This window comes from Rhea pennata, chromosome 14 (genome assembly GCF_028389875.1).
Source record: "Rhea pennata isolate bPtePen1 chromosome 14, bPtePen1.pri, whole genome shotgun sequence".
In the NCBI taxonomy this organism is placed as follows: domain Eukaryota; kingdom Metazoa; phylum Chordata; class Aves; order Rheiformes; family Rheidae; genus Rhea; species Rhea pennata.
Window position 1 is genome coordinate 11,789,146 of NC_084676.1, and position 18,661 is coordinate 11,807,806.

The window sequence follows — 18,661 nt, forward strand, 5'->3', positions numbered from 1 at the left end:
ATGGCAAGAGCGAGAAGGGTTGGGAGCAGCAGCCCAACTGCCTTGGACTTGCTAATGAAGGTGAACTGCGAGGCTGTGGACACTGAGATTGCCCCAGTGAAGTCGGCTGTTTTTGTGTGGCTGGATTCTGTATGTTTTCTATCCTGTCTGCAAGCTACAAGTGATCAGAATACATGGATGTTTGTGCTTCCTCTAAAATAATATTGGGAATGCTCCTGAGAGCAGCGCTGCCTTTATGGCTTGTTTGGTGCAGCTTGGGCGCAAATGGAGCAGCTGAGGAGACAGAGGGCAACAAGAGGTCTAGGGGGGCAACTCAGGGGCTTCATCTTCGATAGTGGTGAAATCTTGCTCCTTGAAAAGTGACAGATTTGTTAAGGTTTGGCACAAGTCCTTGAGATGTGTTTTGGAGCCAGCTATAAATCTGAGCCAGTTTGAAGATGAAGAGAGGTAGCAATCCCATGCCAAATATCTAGCAATCCTTGAAAACTGGTGTCCACATACAAGAGCTGTGATCAGTTGGCAGTGTAGCTACCTACGTAGTTCAGTGAGCTTGGACTTGCTGGTCATGATAGTGAAAGTGGATCTGAGAGACTCTGAGGAAAATGTGCAATTTGTCACAGCACAAGTTTTCTTTTTCTTGCAAAAGAGAGTAGCAGCTTGTGGGAGAAGAACATTGATAGTTCTGAATCCTGTAAATATAGGTTATGCCTCAAAGTTTTGTTGGAAAGAGAAGTCTAAAAATTCTTCCTGATAATACCTTGACAATTAGAAGTGAGAAATATTTTCCTCACAAATGCACCGAAATCCCTGCTCTGAGAATAAAGGAAAGACAGAACAAGCTTTTGGATTTGTTGCTGGCCAAAAGAAGCTTGGTGCTGTGAGCTGCGTTTTTTTGCCATATCCTGTTTCATCTGACTTTTTTCCTGCTGCTTCCGCTGATCTCTGGTAGATGGCATCAGTGTACAACAGATTTCTTAGCTTCTTTTCTTATTGGAGGGGTTTTATTTTTCATCCATTTTACAGATGATAATGCTGTCATATGCAGGCAAAACATTTTTTAAGATTTTTTTCTGAATGTTTCAGATATGTTTTGACTAAATACTTGTGTATCATTCAACATGTGTCTTTTCCTTCTCATTGTGCCATATAATTACTACCACTTCTACAGGACATCAATCATTTAGAAAGAAAACAAACTTGATATGTTCGGGTGACTTCAAATTTAGAAACTGTTGTACATTATATTGTACACTGTTTATATGCAGTATCTCTTATTTCACATTTTTTAGACTTAGAAATTTCTCAGAGAAAAGCTCAGATACTCAGAGTGGTAAATGGAGGTGCTTGCATATTGGGTTGAAGATATATCGTACTGCTCTGAAGAGACAGTAGAAAGGAACTCTATAAATATCTTTTATCTTTAGTAGTACAGATAAGCATTCTTAACTAATTCTAATGACAGCTTTGTACTCCCCCGTGAAACTTAATGGCACTTCCATGACACAAGGGCCATTTTGCATAGGAGAACAGGCAGCGTTTTCTGTCTATCGCCTGCTAGGGATTTTCTGTGGCTAGACCAAGAGTTGGAAGTTGCATCCACAGGTGAATTACAGCAGTGTGGTTTATGAGCCTACCAGGAGATTTAGCTTCATCAGCGGTCCCTAGAGAAGATGTCTTTTGTGCTGAGGTGTACGTATTCATTCTTGTTTTTAGTGTCAAGAAAAACCTAACATTTTGAGCAAGCTTTTTGATTAAGTACTGACTGAAAGAAATTTGGAGTGGTGGGCCACCAGATTACTAGATATATATTTTTTTATTTCCTCCACTCCCCCCACCCCATGGAAACAAGGCTTCTTATTTTCTTCATAAGTAACCAGGCTTCCAACAGAAGTGCCCAATTCCATGATGAGTTTCTTCTCAGAACAGGACAACGCCTGTAATTCCCCAAATTTTGTGTAACTGTAGCAGGAGGGAAAAATGAAGGGCTAGGAAACTACACTGGGGAAAAAGCAATGATTTTAAATGCTCCACAAGAGGAAGGTATCTGTTGATGGAAAACCATCGTTGTCAGATCAGCTGCATTTGATAGTAAAGCAGTAAAAATGAGAGAGAGATCTTTGAGGTTAATTTTGTATTAATAGTATACAGATGTGAAACATGGTATGCGCAAGGTTTTACTGAATCTTTCTAATTATGAGCAAACGATCAGCCTAATTTTCTTGCATTTTCAACCACATTTCCTTGAGCGCGAAGTACTTGAGATAATTATAAGGAAATGCCAGCATGTAATTTTGGCAGATTTTGTATTTAAGGACTTCTTCGGTTGCAGGTTCATCTTCATATAGAAGTGCAAGTAATTTAGGGTAGATAAGGCTGAACTCTGACTGGGACCCTGGGGTAAGGGACATTATCGTGGTGCAGACCTGCCAGCTCCTGCACTTGACTGGTCTCAGCCTTTGTGCCTGGACTGATGGGCTGTGTCGCTGCTGCCCTTGCGCAAGAGCTTCTCCTCCAGCTGGACAGTTTGGCCCTTACTCTTTCTCAGCCTTAACACTGGAAGAAGATCAGCAATCTAGGCAAACTGGCTTCATTAACAAGGGAGATACAAAGGTGTAGAAAGTGTGATGCTGATGGGTTTCTGGTGCTTGTTTAAAGAAGTCACCAGAGCAGGTTTCTCATGAAATACTGCGGTTACTCCGTTTGTTTGCGGTTGGCACTGCATGGAGTTTGTGTCACGCCCAACGCTCGTGTGAAGCTCTCTTAAGGAACGCACCGGCAGCACGACGCGTGCGGCCGTGCCGTGCTTGTGGGGGCAAAGGCCTGATGGATACGTCTGCCAGCTCAGGAGCCTCGGTTACAACTTCAGCAGTGCGGCTCAGCTGAGGTCCCAAGCAGAGCAGGACTGATGTTGCACAGGCCAAGAGTTGCAGTGACCAAGAGTCATTGCTTCTTGGTGAGAGTGAAGTATCACTCAGCCTCAGTAAGGCTGCTTTAGCAAGTGTCCTTGCTCCACTATTTAAGCAAATTCAGGGTTTGTTACAGCACCAAAAAACTGATGCAGCCTAATTTTGGCCCAGTGATAATATCTCTCCAAAAGGTGCTTAGAAATCCCTTACTGAAAAGCGTGAGGCTTAATTATCGCTTACAGATTTGCTGTTCACTGCATTGCAGTAGATGCAATGCACATACTTTGGTAGCTGTTTTTTTTAATAGCTTCTAAAACACGTTGGTTTAAAAAGCATGTGCCTCAGAGATGTCTCAGTGCATGCAAATATTCCTTGTTGCAAAATACATGGACAGCTTGAGTGTACAGTGGTTACGGAAAGTTGTGTAGGTGTATTTTTATCCTTTGCCTGCGACAACCTGTAACTTTCAACAAAAAGGTGTCATTTCTCTTAGGGAGACAGCAGTGGGGCTTTCTCAAACCTATCAAAGAAAGATTGACTAGTTTCACATGGGGATCACCATCTGTCTGAAACACTTGCAGACCAGCTGTACAAGACTGTGCAATTCCAGAGCTGCAGAGCTTGCGTTAGGATCACAAAATTTACTTGCTTTGTAGCAGATGGAGATGCCTTTGCTGGAGTTTCTCTGAATCTCCCCGATATGTTCTCCTTCCCCATCCCCTCCCGCTTCCGTCTTTCTGGTGGTCTTTTCTGTTTGCAAGGCTGGCTGTCGCACAACCGTTTTTGTTCCTCTCCCTGGCCTCTGTCATATCTTATACAGTTACTGAAATACTGCTGATTGTGGACTGCTATCAAGTGTAAAAATAGCACACTTGTTGTAATGTAGAGCATTAAAATTCATAGGCTGTAGCAGGGCTGGTTCTTGTGCTTTCTGGACAGGCCTGTTAACCTTTGAGAGATTTGTGACGAAGTTCCAGCTGTAGAATAATAAAAACAGGTAAGTGAAAAAGGGCCCGACTGGGAGGTAGTTTATGTGTGGGGATAATAAACCTGTAAAACCCTGGGACTGTTCCAGAACCTGCGAGCAAGCACGTCCCCCGCTCGCCTCCGGAGCCCAGGTACCAGCCTGATTCAGGTTAGGGGGAATGCACTTGCCTTGCTGCTCTGTTGCGGTGAGATTGGTTTAACCTCTATATGGCAGCAGGGACGGGGACCTCATTGCTTCTGATTCACTATGGTGATGATAGATAGCGAAGGGGTGGAACAGGGAAGCTTTGCTGGGCAGTGCTAACGTGAAGGCAGGGCAGTGCTGTTTCGTGCAAGGGGGTCAGATGCTCACTTAGTAAAGCAGCATATTGGGAAACACTTAACCTGTGGCCTTGTCAGATGGGATCTGCTGCTGCAGCATTTGCCTTTACCCCCCCCCCCCCCGCAACAATATGTTACTTGTTACTTAAATGTCATTATACTTAAATACATATTTATATTTTCATGCACGATTGGGAATAAATTTCTGCATTGATTGCTCTTTTGCTGATCTTGTAAGGCAAGGAGGTTACAAAAACATTAAGCTTTTTATTAGGTCATCTTTTTGTTTGGAAACAGGTTTTGTGGGAAAGGGATTTATTAATTTTTCATTTTCCCTACTTTCTGACTTAATGGAGGGAAGGTTTACTCCAGCTTGAGTATACCTTTAATCCATAGAAACTGAGAAGGCAGGACATTTCTGAGTGATGAGAATAAGCCACATGGGCACTTGGAGAAAAGACAAAATCAGATAACCTTTTTCTAACTACCAATTAGTGATTTCATAGAGTTAGACTGCAATTGTAAATATAGCTCTGAGCGAGGAATAGATTGAAAACTATGGTACTCTTTGAGAAATGTCTGGAGAAACGGTTGCCTATCATTTGGGGAGAAAACCAGGAGGTAAAGCCCCTCACCTTTTGTAAAGGAACAGCTCTGCTACCTTCCTGAAAGCTACTTTGCTCCAGAAGTGTGCCTGGGCGCAAGACACAAAGCTTATCCCTCTCCTTTTCTCTCCTTGCCCTCAGACCCCTTGTTGTTCTTACTGGACACTGTCTGGAAGTCCAGGAGGATATTTTTAGCCTGAAAGAATGGGGAATTTAGGATTGATGTTAACATTAATCATAGCAGGGAGGAAATTTCATTCCAAAATACACAAATGAGACAAGATCTCTCCCGTGTCCCACTAATAAAAGAAATAAATAAAATAAAGCTATTGCTGCCGAACTATAGGGTACACTTAGAATAGGAATCAAAAATGAACTGCTCATTTGTTGGACATATAGAAATAAATGTTACAAAATGAGGGTGTCTCCATTCCTCGAGGTCCACAGTAGGGTTTTCTGCAGTGTGATGCTGAGTAAGGTCGCTGGGATCATTGGGCTCACAGATAACAGAAGGTTGTACTTGTTCATTTATAGGAGAAAAAGAGGATATCAAGAGCAGAACCGCACATTGACCCTTCACTCTGTAGTAGAGGGGGCGGGCGGGTTGTTCCTCTCTTCCATACAGTGTGGGACCATACATTTTTACATGCCACGCTAGAATGAGTCTTTGGCTCATGCAGATTTGGAAGCAGCAGCATCTCTCTGGGACACTGGAGCAAGGGCTAAGCCTTTCCAGCTGGTGAACTGCATAAATATTTGCAAAAGAGCAGACCAAGTGCAAATGGTCTCATCAACTTTCTTGGACTTTGCAGCCTTATCTGATTACGTTTGTTGTACCACACAGGCAATGCCCCTAACCCAGGCTCCAAGGAATCAGCCGATACAGGAAAGCACAAGGGATCCTCTCAGACATTGAGAAGTAATAGCTACAGTGATGGAGAAAGGGATTTCCCAGTTAAATTGCTTCACCCTTTGCAGCATCTTGCCAATAACTTAAACAGAGCTACAGTGATGAGGGGCCATGGGCTAGATCTGCAGAGATAAGTCTGAGTCTGGAATTTTTGCACAATGGCCTTTTCATGGTCTTTGAAGAAGATATCCCCACAGGTATGCCTCCACCGTATTGAATTCTCTGGCAGTGTTTAAGGTCAAGTATGATTACTGATATGCAAACATACGTTTATTTCTCAGGCCATTACATCTTTTTTTTCTTTTCTTTCTTCCCTCTGGCCCATACATTTCATGCAATTTCCATTTATCTGAATGTTCCTATCAATTTTTGTTTTTAAACCTTTCCCCTCATTCTCTGCTAAAACTCAAAATATGTGAGTGTATATGCCTGTGTGCGTTTATTTATAAGCATAGTAATTCTTCACTCTATTACATCTCCAACTATCTGTGTACTGTCTTGAGCTGCTTTATGAGCACAAAGTATCTTATCGCCTCTTGCAGGATATAAGCAGAGAAAAAGAATTTGCAAAATTTGGCCAAACATAGATCATAATTCATTTGCTAAGACTGCTGTCTCCTTGCTTTGAGTTCTGGAGAAGCCTGTACCTCAGGTTTGAGCCTGGTGGCAAGTGGCCAAGGTTATGGGAAGAGGACATGAAGCAGACCCCTTTGGATCAGATGTTTTGCATCAAGGTCACTGCTGCTTGTGTCAGGAGGCTCGTGCTATCGTATGAATTTCTTGGTGTCCAGAATGACATGCCACAGCTCATTAAAACAGATGGCGATGTCCAGGGCTGCTTGTGGACTGGCAGTCTGCCTTGCTAGCATCCTGCAAGAGTCTTGCTAATTGCTGTGTAAGAATACAGATATGCTGCCTTCAAAAATTATTCTATAGAGCCAAATTTGGGTGCATCAGGTGGTATGAAGCTCTCTGATGTAATAAAAGTATGAGTGAAAGAACAAGTGATGCTGCTTTCTTGATAGAATCAAAATAGGGAGTGGAAAGGAAAAGCCTGTGATATGCACAGACTGCTAAACAGCTCCACTTGACCAGCGACTGCTTTCTGCATTAAATATGGGCAGCGTGACATATCCATACTCAAAAAAAAAAAAAAAAAACATCACAAAAGACCTGGCAGGGAAACTGAGCCTCCCCTCCGGAGGATTACTGCAGACTAAGGTGAAGATTTGTTTTCTTTGGGGCATATATCTAACTGAAGCTTATAGAGCAGCTCTGTGCCTAGAACCTCATTTCCGAATGAACCAAGGTTGAGGCTGCTCAGATAAGAATAATAAATTTGAATACCATTAGGATTTTAATAGAAGAATAATTATTCATCTGGTCAACTGAATACTTGCTCTTGCATCTGTATAGAATTAATCTTCCCAGGGTTTCTTTCTTTTTTTTCCTGTGTTTGTTACACCAATCCTGCAGAAAAGGGAGAGCCCAGGGAAGTTGTGTGCCTTTGTGTGGTGACGCTGACACTGTTTCCTTGTCATGCTGCAGGTGAAGAGCCTCTGTCGTTTGTAAATGAAGACCTCTCTGATTATTGATAAATAACTTTTGGATGAGGAGAATGACACATGCTGGCTGGAAGAGCAGGGCTCTGTAATAGTAATATTGCCTTGAAATTACAGCCCACGTAGTTTGAGAATGATTCAGGATAATTGCAGTAATGTTGCCAGAGAAATGAAAAGAAACAGTTTCCATTTTACCTATTAACAAGCTCTGCTGGCCTTAAATTATTTCTGAGAAGAGTCTGCAAATGGCTGAAGTCATCAGAGTAATTACTAAAGCAGTGGCTGGCGGGGAGGGTTGCTCGTGGCCCCGGCTGGGGCTCTTTAACCAGGTAAATGCTCCGGCGGCTTCTGTGGAAATGGGAGCAGAGCACCGAGTTTTTGACTTAGATGAGCTGCAGTCTGGCAATCTGCAGATGAGCTCAGGGAGTCTGTACATCTTGGACCCTGCAGGCAAAATAGCCGTCAGGAATAGGTTGCTTTCGATACAGGTGTTTCGGATTGACCTGTGCGTTAGCCTGACACTGAGCATTAGCCGGCTGTTACTGTGGTGAGTTAGATACTTGAACTGAGTTTCTGTCCTCCCTCCGCCTTTTCTCAAACTCCTCTGAGCATGTGGAAGGGAAGATCACTGCTTTCCTTGATGGCTGTTTGTGATCCTTGTCTCACAGCAGCAGCAGAGACTCAGAGGGATCTTCTCTAAACTCCAGGCACTGAGCGAGGGCTGTGCAGAGAGACCTGGAGAGGCAGTTCAACCTCAGTCCTCCAACTCCTTGAACCTTTCGCCCACACCTCTGTGGTGAAGTCAACCTTGTGCGGGAGATCCTGCCTGCTGCACAACTTGGCGCTCTCCAGGCCACCTGCAAAATGCTCATGGAACTGGGACTGTGGTTGCTGCTGCTATTTTGTTTCTCCTGGTCCCCTTTTAGCTGTGATACTGCTGTTTGCTAACTCCGCATGAGTGGAAGGGGCAAAAATTAGCTTCCAGTTCTAAATAGCTCAATGTACAAGTTGTATAAAGCAGAGACTCCGCTTCAGGGTCATCTCTGCTGTCACCAGAATTTCTCATTTGCCAGAAATTCAGTGCGTCCTTGAATGCCCTGTCTGCTAGAGCACAGCTGCAAAGGCGTTAGCTCTATGGCCTTGTCCTTCTCTTCGTGTTTAGTTTCAAGGAATTAGAAGACCTTACATCTCATAACCAGTCCTAGATTTATAGTCTCTTACTAAAATGTTGCGATATTTATCTCATCTGAAGAAACTAGAGCAGTAGGTGATGACGCAGACTCTGAAGGTCTGGTTGCTTCCAGTTCACTGTTCACACGCAGTGCGTTGGTCTCTGAGCACCAGTTGTAAGAGAGCCCTTATAGCTGTACGGGCACACAGAAAGGTGGATTTTCTTCCTCTGATGAAACTTCTTTCCTCCTGCTGGGCGTGCTGAGATCCATTCCTCTCATATTTAAGTATTGCCATTGGCTGAACAAATTTGGAGAGCCTCTTCCTCCCCTCCCTTTCTAATTGCAGTCCTCTCCATCCTGTTCGAACACACGTTTAGGGCTCAGAGAGTCCTTCAGCCTCCTTTCCCCTGCTTACTGTTCCTGACTCAAAATAGCTCTCTTGCTAGTCCATTAGCTATCTTTACTCTGCATTTAGGAAACAGAACTCTTAAAAATCTCAGCTTCTGTCTTTACACATGCATATGCAAGAGATCTGTCACAAGAGTCCAGGGCTGCAACTGCTTTAAAAAACAGCAACAAATAATAATTAGGCAGATGATTCCTTTCAATTTAGAGTTTAAAAACGTTTGAACATTTATATTGACTCTCTTGTCCTATTTTAAAAGATTTAATGGAATAAAAACATCATTTAGAGGAAAAGCTAAAGCAAGAGATTGCTTAATTATCCCGTTCAGATATTAAAAAATTTATTTTGGCTTAATTCTCTACTCCAGGTGCACACACACCTGGACTTACATGCAGATACTTTCTGTGTATTTGCTTTACTCTGATTTTCTTAGGAAGATTTCAAGAATGTTTCAGCAAGCCCCTGGAAACCTGCACAGCATGAAATTCCCGTGAGTTTTCTTTTGTATGCAAATAGATATTATCAGTTAAACAGAATTAATTATGTATATTGCTAAGTCAATAATAAATACTAAACAATCATTTTCAACTATTTCTAAAAGATGATGGGAGGCAAAAATCAGGTTAAGTATAAATGGTAGAGCAGAAGGAAATGTCCTGCTTCCGAATCCTTTTTGCCGCTGTTAGGAGCTGCTGGTGCTGGGTCCGTTCCCTGTCAGCCTATAGACCTGGCTTCAGTCTTTTTAATACTGCAGTCACCAGTGCTGAGTGGCTAAGTAAGGAGGTTGGGATCTCCGATTTCTGGAGGCGCCGGGGCAGCGCAGGAGGACCCCGGCTGGTGTCCTGCGGGAGGAATAGCCTCCAAACAGCTCCCACTGCCGAGGAAAACCCGGGGGGCACCAGGGGGTGGCGAGAGCAACAGCACGCGGCGTTTTGAACAAAACATGGAGATGTTGCTGCTGGAGCTATAGGTCTCGAGGGTTTCCCGGTGTGAAGCCTCCCTTATCCAGCCAGGTGGATTTCCTGCCCAAAGTGGCAGTCCTTACGCGTTGTAATCTCTAGCTACACAGATGCTGGAGCTTGGGGGGAGTGAGTGTTTTTATCTTGCCAAAGAGCTTTAGTTAAAAAAAAAAAAAAAAAAAAAACTTTTTTTAATCCTCACAACCCTGCCAATACTGAGAAATAGTAGCAGTTATGCAGATAGTTATGTTGACATCAGCTTAAGTTTTACATTTGCAAGGTTCATATAGTTTTGGTAGCATTGGCAGCAGTACAAGTGATAGCTCAATAACAGAAAAAAGAACGGCCGCCGAGCCGCAGTTCTGATGCTTAAAGCATCTTTAAACCCTGTACCCAAATGAGAAAGAGATAAAAACAACTTAGTGAAAATGACTTAGCTCGAAGGAGCATTTTCTATGTTACTTGATGACAAAATAGTTAGACATTAATGCAGTTTACAGTAAGATACCCTTAAGCAATCAGTGAGGTTGGTGTGATGCCTGACAGATTTAATGTAAATATTTATAGACTTGACCTACTAATTATGCCAGCGGAAGAAATGCAGTCTTAATGCTGTCACCTCGCTATGGCTCTACCTGCCAGCATGCTGCTAACTCAGAGACAAATTCTGAAGCTAGAAAGCATGGCACATCGAAGAGATCATTTACATTTTTAATAAGGGATTAAGTTATCTCCAGCAATAGCTTCCAGCCTGTGGTCTACAGATGTATGGGAGGCCTGTGGACTATTCCCAAGGGAGCTGTGAAAAAATGACAGAAAAAGAGAGATTTGTGTAGGGTACATAGAAATCTCTCACTGTGAAATTATTAAAGGGCCATGCACCACTTCTGGCAAATGTTTAAGAGTCCAAATACTCAGAAAAATTTGAAATCCACTGATTTACCATTTTGTGTAAAGAACTGTGAATAACTTCAAAGCACCATACTTCCACAATGTAAATGGTCTGACTATTAGTCCTGCCAGAGCCGGGCTGCCATAAAAAAATCATGGACCCACAAAGCACTGACGGATGTGCTTAACTTGAAACACACATCGATCCGTTGAAGTTAGTGCCTGTCACTTGCTGAATAAAGACCTGTGGGAAATTTAAAACAGAAGGCAAGGGTGACTATAATGTTGCAAATGCCTTTGCAGATGCCTGATCGTCTCTCTATGGCTGAAGATCTAATTATGTGAATCTGCAGTTCATATTTTTCTATTTCATTTTATTTATGCTAAGAGACTTCAAAGGTTTGAGGCGCTGTTGATTTCAGTCATTACATTCAGCCAACCCAAAGGATATTATCAGTGTCGTTGGAGCCAGTTTAGGAGACCTGCTTTCGGGTGCATTGATAGCTCTCCTGATTTGGGATCCGAGAGCCTCTGGTTCCTGTTCTGGCACAAACTGAATCTTCACAAGCTGTGCAAACAGCACCGAAATGCTGTCACCGGTGGTCACATTTATGCGGCTTGCATGCATGCCTTTCACTTGTCTTATAGTTTAGCAAACTGAGACAGGACAATCAGGAGCTTTCCCGTTGTCTTCTGTAAAATAGCATCTTATTCTGCATATATTCCTGCTGAAGTCAGTGAAGGTAAGGTGCTAGTCTAGATTGCTCAGGTCTGCCCTGTGGATGTTGTCAGGGTGCCTTGCTGATGCTGGCTGATGGAGAGCTGCTTGCAGGAGTTAGAAATGAGCATTTTGGTATTGGAATGGGGCGCTGCTGGAAGCCCCTGAGCGTTTCCGTAGCAGTTCTCAAAACAGGATGGATTAACGCTGGGGGCCAGCCACATGCGGGTTTCGGAAGATCTCACCACTGGGGTGTGAAAGGCGGATTTGACTCTCTCCTTCCCACTAGTGAGTAGTCCTCACTATGGACCTAATCTAAAGCTGGTGAAAGGCCTTCGATGTGCTCTGGACCAGGCCATACGTAAGGCTCTTAATTATTTTCAGTTCCCAGCTGCACTTGTCTCTTGTAAACACTTCATCTGGACTCGGCGCCTTGGTAAATCACAGCACAGAATAACCTGATACAAGTGGAGCGCACGGTTTTGAAAAAGAACCTTAAGAGGGAAAAATGCAACTCTCTCTCTTTAAACTTTCTCTTTTCTATATTGTTACCTTGACAACTCTGCTGCTGTGCTTCATCTTTGGTGGGACTTGGCTGTGGTGCAATAAGGGGGACATCCATGTGTGTTTGCACATCTACTCTAGCTCTGCTTCGCAGGCACGTGTCACGAGCAGGGCACCTCCAGCCACAGAGCGCAGGTTCCTTGCCTTGACCTCTGCTGTTTTCTGGAAATGATTACAGATACTAAGAACTGGGACCCATTCTGATTAAAGGTATATAGCGTTATATCTTCTTTTTCTTTTCCTTAAGCTGACACAAAAGCAATGTTAATTTTCTCTAAAGGGAGATGCACGGTGCTTAAAATATTTTTAAAGGTTAGGACAGCTGGAAGCAGAGAGGGAGGAAAGTACTCAAAAATAGTTGTATTATTTTTAGTATAAGCAGATATAGGAGTATGTGTCAAGATTAGGATACAGTTCTGATGTGCTGAACTGAGTCTAGAGATGCTAAAAATATGCTTTCTTTTCCTCGCGATTTTTAGAAAAGACAGAGGCACAGGTAAGAGGAGAGTGGCGGTGAACTGAAATTTTAATTCCTGCGTTTCCTTGCCTGTTGGGGTAGGGCAGGGCTGGCTGTTAGCCCAGGCACCCGGGATCGCGGGCACCAGCAGGGCACTAAGAAGCAGAGCTCAGGTGGCGTGCGGGGGGATAGGATCCCTCCTACCTCCTTTTCCTCTTCCCCAAAAGAAATATATATGTGTATTTTTTACAGACATGGCTGCAAATGCAAGACATGCAGGCTCAGGGGCTCAGCGCAGAGGGGGGTGTACGTGGACGGACGTGCATAGAGAAGGGGGCTTTTAATGCAGAACACATGTGCTTTCAATTGCGATCTGGAGCCAGACCAGTAGCTGTAACTTGGCCTGACAAAGCCTTATTGAAGTACAGACAGCGTGGTTTCAAAGCAGTTAGAAAAAGAACGGGAATGCTGTTCAGGAAATTCTTGAGGCATGGGCAGGGACTTGGCTGCCTTTCTGCTGCTGGAAAATCTGACAGGGGCAGCTCGTGAACACAGGCGAGGCCTGGTGCCGCTCTGCAGGCAGCCCCGCGCCGTCCCCGCTGCCTGCGGCCCGTCGCGCCGCCGCCGGGTTTTCATCTCGCCGCCCCAAGGGAGGTAGGAGCGGGCTGGTTCTTTCTCGGTGCAGCCCGTTTGCTTTTCTGTTCTTTTGTGCTGGGGCAGAAGAGGCTCCTTGCTCTCAGACAGCTGTTCGGAGAAGGGAGGTTGAGGGTACGTGGCTGTGGCGTGTTTGCCGGAGGACTGGACTTGTCTGAGGCTGAGTGCTGGTTTCCGATGAACTTCTGTTCGATGGGAAACCTGCGGGCAAAGCAGCTCGTGCACCGCGGCCCTGGCTGCGTGCGCCCAACTTTGTCGTTTTGGGAAGTAAGTGTGAATGCAGCCCGGAGCCACAGGAGGGTTTGCTCTGCACGGTGTGGCACTTGCAAGTTTTTGTGAAAAAAACTATGTAGTCAGTGTGTGTGTGTGTGTATGTATATGTACATATATATATACATATACTCACACACATATACACATTATATATATATGTATGTATGTGTGTATATACACATATGTGTGTGTGTGTATATATATATCAGTATCACTGTAATTCCGTAATAGGTTGAAAATGTATTTGTTTGGGGGTTATTTGACTGTTATTAACTATCTCTGCCACCTGGTATGGCTATGTTGTTCAGAGAGGCAGTAGTTCAATAATAATCATTGCCTTGTGATTTCTCTGCATATTTTTTTCTGTATTGTATAAAACACTGGCAAACTGCAGCAGACAGCACTGTCAGAAATCATGCAGAGTAGATTAGAAGGAAGAACATTAATTTAGTGGCTGTTCTATCTGTAACTTCTCTTCTGATTTGCTTTTCTTTCCCCATATAGCTTAAGAAACATTTATGATAAAAAGCTCTTCTCCCTTCAGGAGCCTGCCAGATTTAGGCAGTACTCTCTCATCCTTTCCGCTGCAGCGTTAAGGCTTGTCTTGCCTTTGCAGAGCTATCAACACCTTATATGGCAGGCTGGTGTTCGGGAGTTCGGGTACAGCGTGTTTGTCAAGGCTGGTGCAGATGTCGGGAGGAACCTGCCTCTTGTAGCTTCAGAAAGTTCCCTGCCTCTGCCAATGTCTCTTTCTCAGATTTTCACAGCAGTGTTGTTTGATGTGTTGAAAATGCTTTTTTATCCAAGTTCTCTGGGATAAAAAAGTTGTTTGTTTTTTTAAAGCAAGGAATGAATTAAGGATGTTAAATTGTACAGTGGGACAGTGCTAAATGTTTCTGGCTGAATTCACAGGAGTTAGACCCAGCAGTTTGCTTTTCCTGTATCTGGCAAGATGCATATACAGGACTCAAATGGTCATTCGTTTTGGTGCTTTGGACCCATAGCATTCTGTGACAAGCTCAGGTTGGCCACCAAAATTGATTGGCTCCACTATGGGACGGGGCCAGAGCTTCTCCTGGTACTGCTGGTGAAACGTGTGTATAGGCAGCTCTGGGGGACGCTGTCAAGATCAGGCAGTGAGGAAGCTCTAGCTGGACACAGTGGGATTCAATGAATTGGATCTTTACTGGAAATAGCGCTAGGGAGCTGAAACGGGACCATGTCAGGACTTTGTGGGTTTGAGATGCCTGAAGAGCATCCTCCCCAGACAAGGGGATGTATTGGAGTGTCTTGGGGGATGATGGGGGCAAAGGAAATAAGAGGAAGGACAGAGATGAGCTGTGGAAGAGAGAAGTGTATGGCAAAAATGAAGAGGCTTCATAACCTCAGTTATTTTTGTGGAAATTGTAGCCATGGTGAAAACACTCTGTTAAATGAAGGACTTTGAATGATCTGGACTGCTCCGAATCAGGCTGCCATCTGACCCTACGGACTTGTAGCTGTATTGTTTATTTCAACAATCATTAATTTAGATATCGAGTCAACCTTTTATGGTTTTCACTGCTAGTTATATGCTTTTCTGGAGGGGGTGGGGAGAGGCTGAAGAGTCAGCTTCATGTTCCTGCCTCAGAACATGCACCATCTCAGCTCTCAAGTCTGATCATCAACGCTGAAAACGCAAAGGGACAAGCAGCCTGGAATATGTCTGTCCGAGCAGCCTGGAATATATCTGGCTTAGCAGCAGCCAAGACTCAGCTGGAGCACCTGGCTCCAGAAGTTGACCTGCCTGAGCTCCTGGAATGACATGAGCAGCACAGGTTTCTCACCGAGCTGGAAGTCAGCATGGGTTGCTGCAAGTCCTGACTGCCCAGCTTGTGCGGTGCACACAGGGCCGTGTGGCGTGCTGGCCCTGACGGACGAGCCGGGCAGGACTGGAGGGGCTTCTGAGCCTCAGTGTGCGCGTGGCAGGGGAGTCCCTTTGCAGTGCTCTGGCTGGATTTGCTCTAGGTGAGGATGTTTTCTGCTAACTCTGACAGCTGCTCCGGGGCCTCCTGCTGCCAGGGATGTTATTTCAACAGCTCCAGCCAGGTCTCTCATTCAGGCTTTTGTTTGTAACCAAGAGGACTGAAGTGTGCGTGGATGCATGTACATACGTGGTCAGAGCATGGTATGTATATAAAGTGAAATTGGAGATTCTTATGATCTTGTGCTGTAAAAACACTGTAATATGCATATGCCTCCTCCTGGTCCTGCCCGAGAATGAGCTGGAAACCATGGCTGTGCAGCTGACAAAGTGGATAAGCACAGTGTGTGCACATATAAGGAAGATGGAGAGGGAGATGCAGCAGAATGGGTTTTAACTCGTGCTAGCGTAGATCCAGGATGACTGCAGAGACTGTACTCTGGCTGCTGGCACATGCTCAAGCCCCTAGTTCCCGATTGTTGCCATGCCTGTTGGATTACAGCCACACAAATCCATGTAATGATCCTCTTCTGCACATTCACACAAGCCATAGTCTCTTCTTTCGGTATTGTGGGGCAGCAGAGTGCAGTTTGGGGGCAGAAGTCTGAAAAGCATTACCTCCCATAGCTTGCTTTCTGATTCAAACTCTGTTGATTGTATACCTCTTGCTGTTACCACAACCTCCTCTAGTCACACCTGCTGCTGGCTATTTTAGTCTCTCATATTTGCTCATCTTGCTTTGAGACACTCCAGTGGGAGAGAGCATTTATAAACTTGGCACAAATGGACATAGGCTTATGATTGCTTTCACATCATCTGAGTAGTGCAAAGAAACCTGTGCGTAAATGCAGCAAATTCAGTATGGTATTTGTATGCGGTGTGAATATATTGCAACAAATTTTGGGGCATTTTGTGAAAGAAATTCTTTGCAGACTAGTTTGATGCTTAAGAGAACCCACTGCAGAAACATTTTCTTCCTCCTTAACTTTCCTTTTGATTTCCTCCTCAATTCTGGCAAAGAAAAATATCAAGACAACGTAACTTTATTAAGAAGGCCACCTAAAAGTTAGAAGAAACACTTAGAAATGCTATAAGAAAACAAACATGTTTCTCTTCTCCAAAGAAGAGAAGCAATAGTAACATCACGTTGCCCACAGGCTCTTACAGTATCTTAAAATAAAATACCACTTTTGTTTTAGGAGATACTATTCAGAGATGGAACTGCCTGTTGCTTCATTTTGTTCTAGCAAACTCTATAATGTTTAGAGTTTTTGCCATAAGCACTTCTTGAATACAGAACAGCAACTGGGCAGAGCAGAAGTCCTGTGCTGAGCTCTTTGTTCAGTCTGTCTACTTGAACATACTGGTTTATAAACTAAGGCTTTTGCAATGTCCTTATCATCAAGAAAGTTTATTGTTGAAATGCGATCATCTGTAGCTTCTCAGGGAATTACATAAGATCTCAAGATGCTGGAGTTAGGGGGCAGCCTGGAGTGTTGAGGAATCTGGATTAGAGATGCTCTCTCAGGAGAGGAATCCCCAAGGTCTCCCCAGTTGGTTGTGCTGACCAATTCCAGTTTCCTCACGATATTTCAGCAGTGGATATAGAAAAAGAGGTATTTCCTAGTGGACTAGGCAGAACATAGGCTGTTGGACTGTGCAGATAAAAAGTTTGGTGATGCTTTTACACTTCCTGGAATCAGGGTAGATATCCATGAAGACTCTATATATGATGGAAGCTATTGGGAAAAGAAGAAAACATTCCATTAGAGGAAAAAAAAACAGCACTGTCTTCTTTCCCAAATGTCATGTCCATGTTTACGACATTTGGGAAAGAAGCACTGAGCATCGATGGTCTTCCCAGCTCGTGGAAGAGCTGTTCCCTGCAGGGAGGAATGGCGAGTGCTGACGGAAGGATGTGGACATGCAGAGAGTGAAGATTTCAGTTCTGGGGACACTCCCTCTGGGGGGAGGGAATGCACAGGCACAAACATCCAAACAGAAGAATCAGTTCATGGCTTAGACATAGAAGAGGGATGTAAGATTTAACTACCCCAGCAAGTAGTTCATCCTTCTATCCAGTCCCCAGTGCTCAGGCCTTGCTGGCCAAGTTGCAGGTCAGAAAGCGTTTTTCTGGGCCGGAACCTTTTATGGAGGCTCGTGTTGAGGTCTGACCCATGTGCGGTTCCATAAATCACTTCTGGGGCATGAAGCCAGTGAATTAACAGGCCTGGAGGTGTCAAGCTTTGGAGAGTTTTATGGGGAGTGGAAGGGCAGCAAGTGTTGGTAGATGGCTCAAAACTGTGTTTGCTCTTCATGCCAGTTTTGTCCTCTGTTATGCTCCAGTAATATCAGTTCTTTTGGGCCTGGCAGATAGTACACACTTTAAAGTCAGAGAAATTAGAGTATGAACCAGCAAAGTCTTTCGAACCAGCAAAAACATTGCCTCAGGTGTATGACAGAGAGCACCTCTGCAGCTTTTTTTTTCTTTTTCCTAATTTCAGCCCAAAATAAAAGGTGTCTTTTTCAAAAAACAAAGGGACAAAGAGAAGAGGCGCCCATGGTGCTGCCACCCAGGGCAGGCCGCTGGGGGAGGCGTGGGTCCGAGCCGCAGGCCACCTCTTGTCACCGGGCTCCCAGCCAGCTGCGGGTGGATGCTCCTCGGTTTTTGGTGGTGTGTCTTGCATGCTCCCTGGCGTGTGGCGAGGCGGCTACCTGGGCTTCTGCACAAGGGCCAGCACGGGCTTGTTGTGCCAGCCTCGGGCACGGCTATGTCCGCATTACGTGAACTACTAATTGTGGGCAAGTGGCTCTTTTGCTCCCGTAAGTGCCAGACTGGCTCAGTGCTCGTGATTTCTGCATAAAATTATGGAAATCAATTTGGTGTAAAATCCATGGAAGTAGATGCTGCCTTCCCCAAATCTGTTGCTTTCCCCTACCCACACCACACCTGCAGCCCCCAAAGGCTGCTTCTGTTTGGAAGCAGAGCGAGGTCCGTCTGTCCGTCTGTCCGCTGCGCCGTTCCTGCGGGCGGGCTCTGAGGCGGGGGAGCCCTGCCGGGGGCCGGCTGCGCTCACGCCTCCAGCAGCCGCTCCGGGGTCCAGCCCGCACGGGGCTGCAGAAATGTTCCGGGGAAAAACCCGCTCATCCGTCCCCGTGAGCTTAACCCGCGGCGGCTCGATGGAGCGGCGCTCCGGTCGCGCGTCCCAGGCGCGAAGCGCCCTGCCCGTGGACCAGGACTGCGGCGCTGTCCTTGCCAGGGCAGGACGAGGTGGTGAACGCGAGAGGGGATGTGATAAATGTCTGCCGTGAC

General features: G+C 44.9%; 1 protein-coding gene across 10 annotated transcripts in view; it reads left to right on the forward strand.

Annotated features, from left to right (window-relative positions):
• SGCD (sarcoglycan delta) overlaps positions 1–18,661 on the forward strand; it is a 359,895-nt gene that overhangs the window by 191,387 nt on the left and 149,847 nt on the right. The window contains exon 1 of one of the 10 annotated variants that reach the window (XM_062587008.1): positions 3,815–3,903. The exons of 7 other annotated variants lie outside the window; for them this stretch is intronic. Coding sequence is in view for 1 of the 3 variants with exons in the window: in XM_062587003.1 (XP_062442987.1) it covers positions 5,888–5,926 (39 nt within the window). In the remaining 2 variants the exon portion in view is untranslated. Of the gene's footprint in view, positions 1–3,814; positions 3,904–5,723; positions 5,927–13,028; positions 13,113–18,661 lie in introns of those variants that run through there. 2 more of the 10 variants (XM_062587003.1, XM_062587007.1) reach the window with 2 other exon arrangements.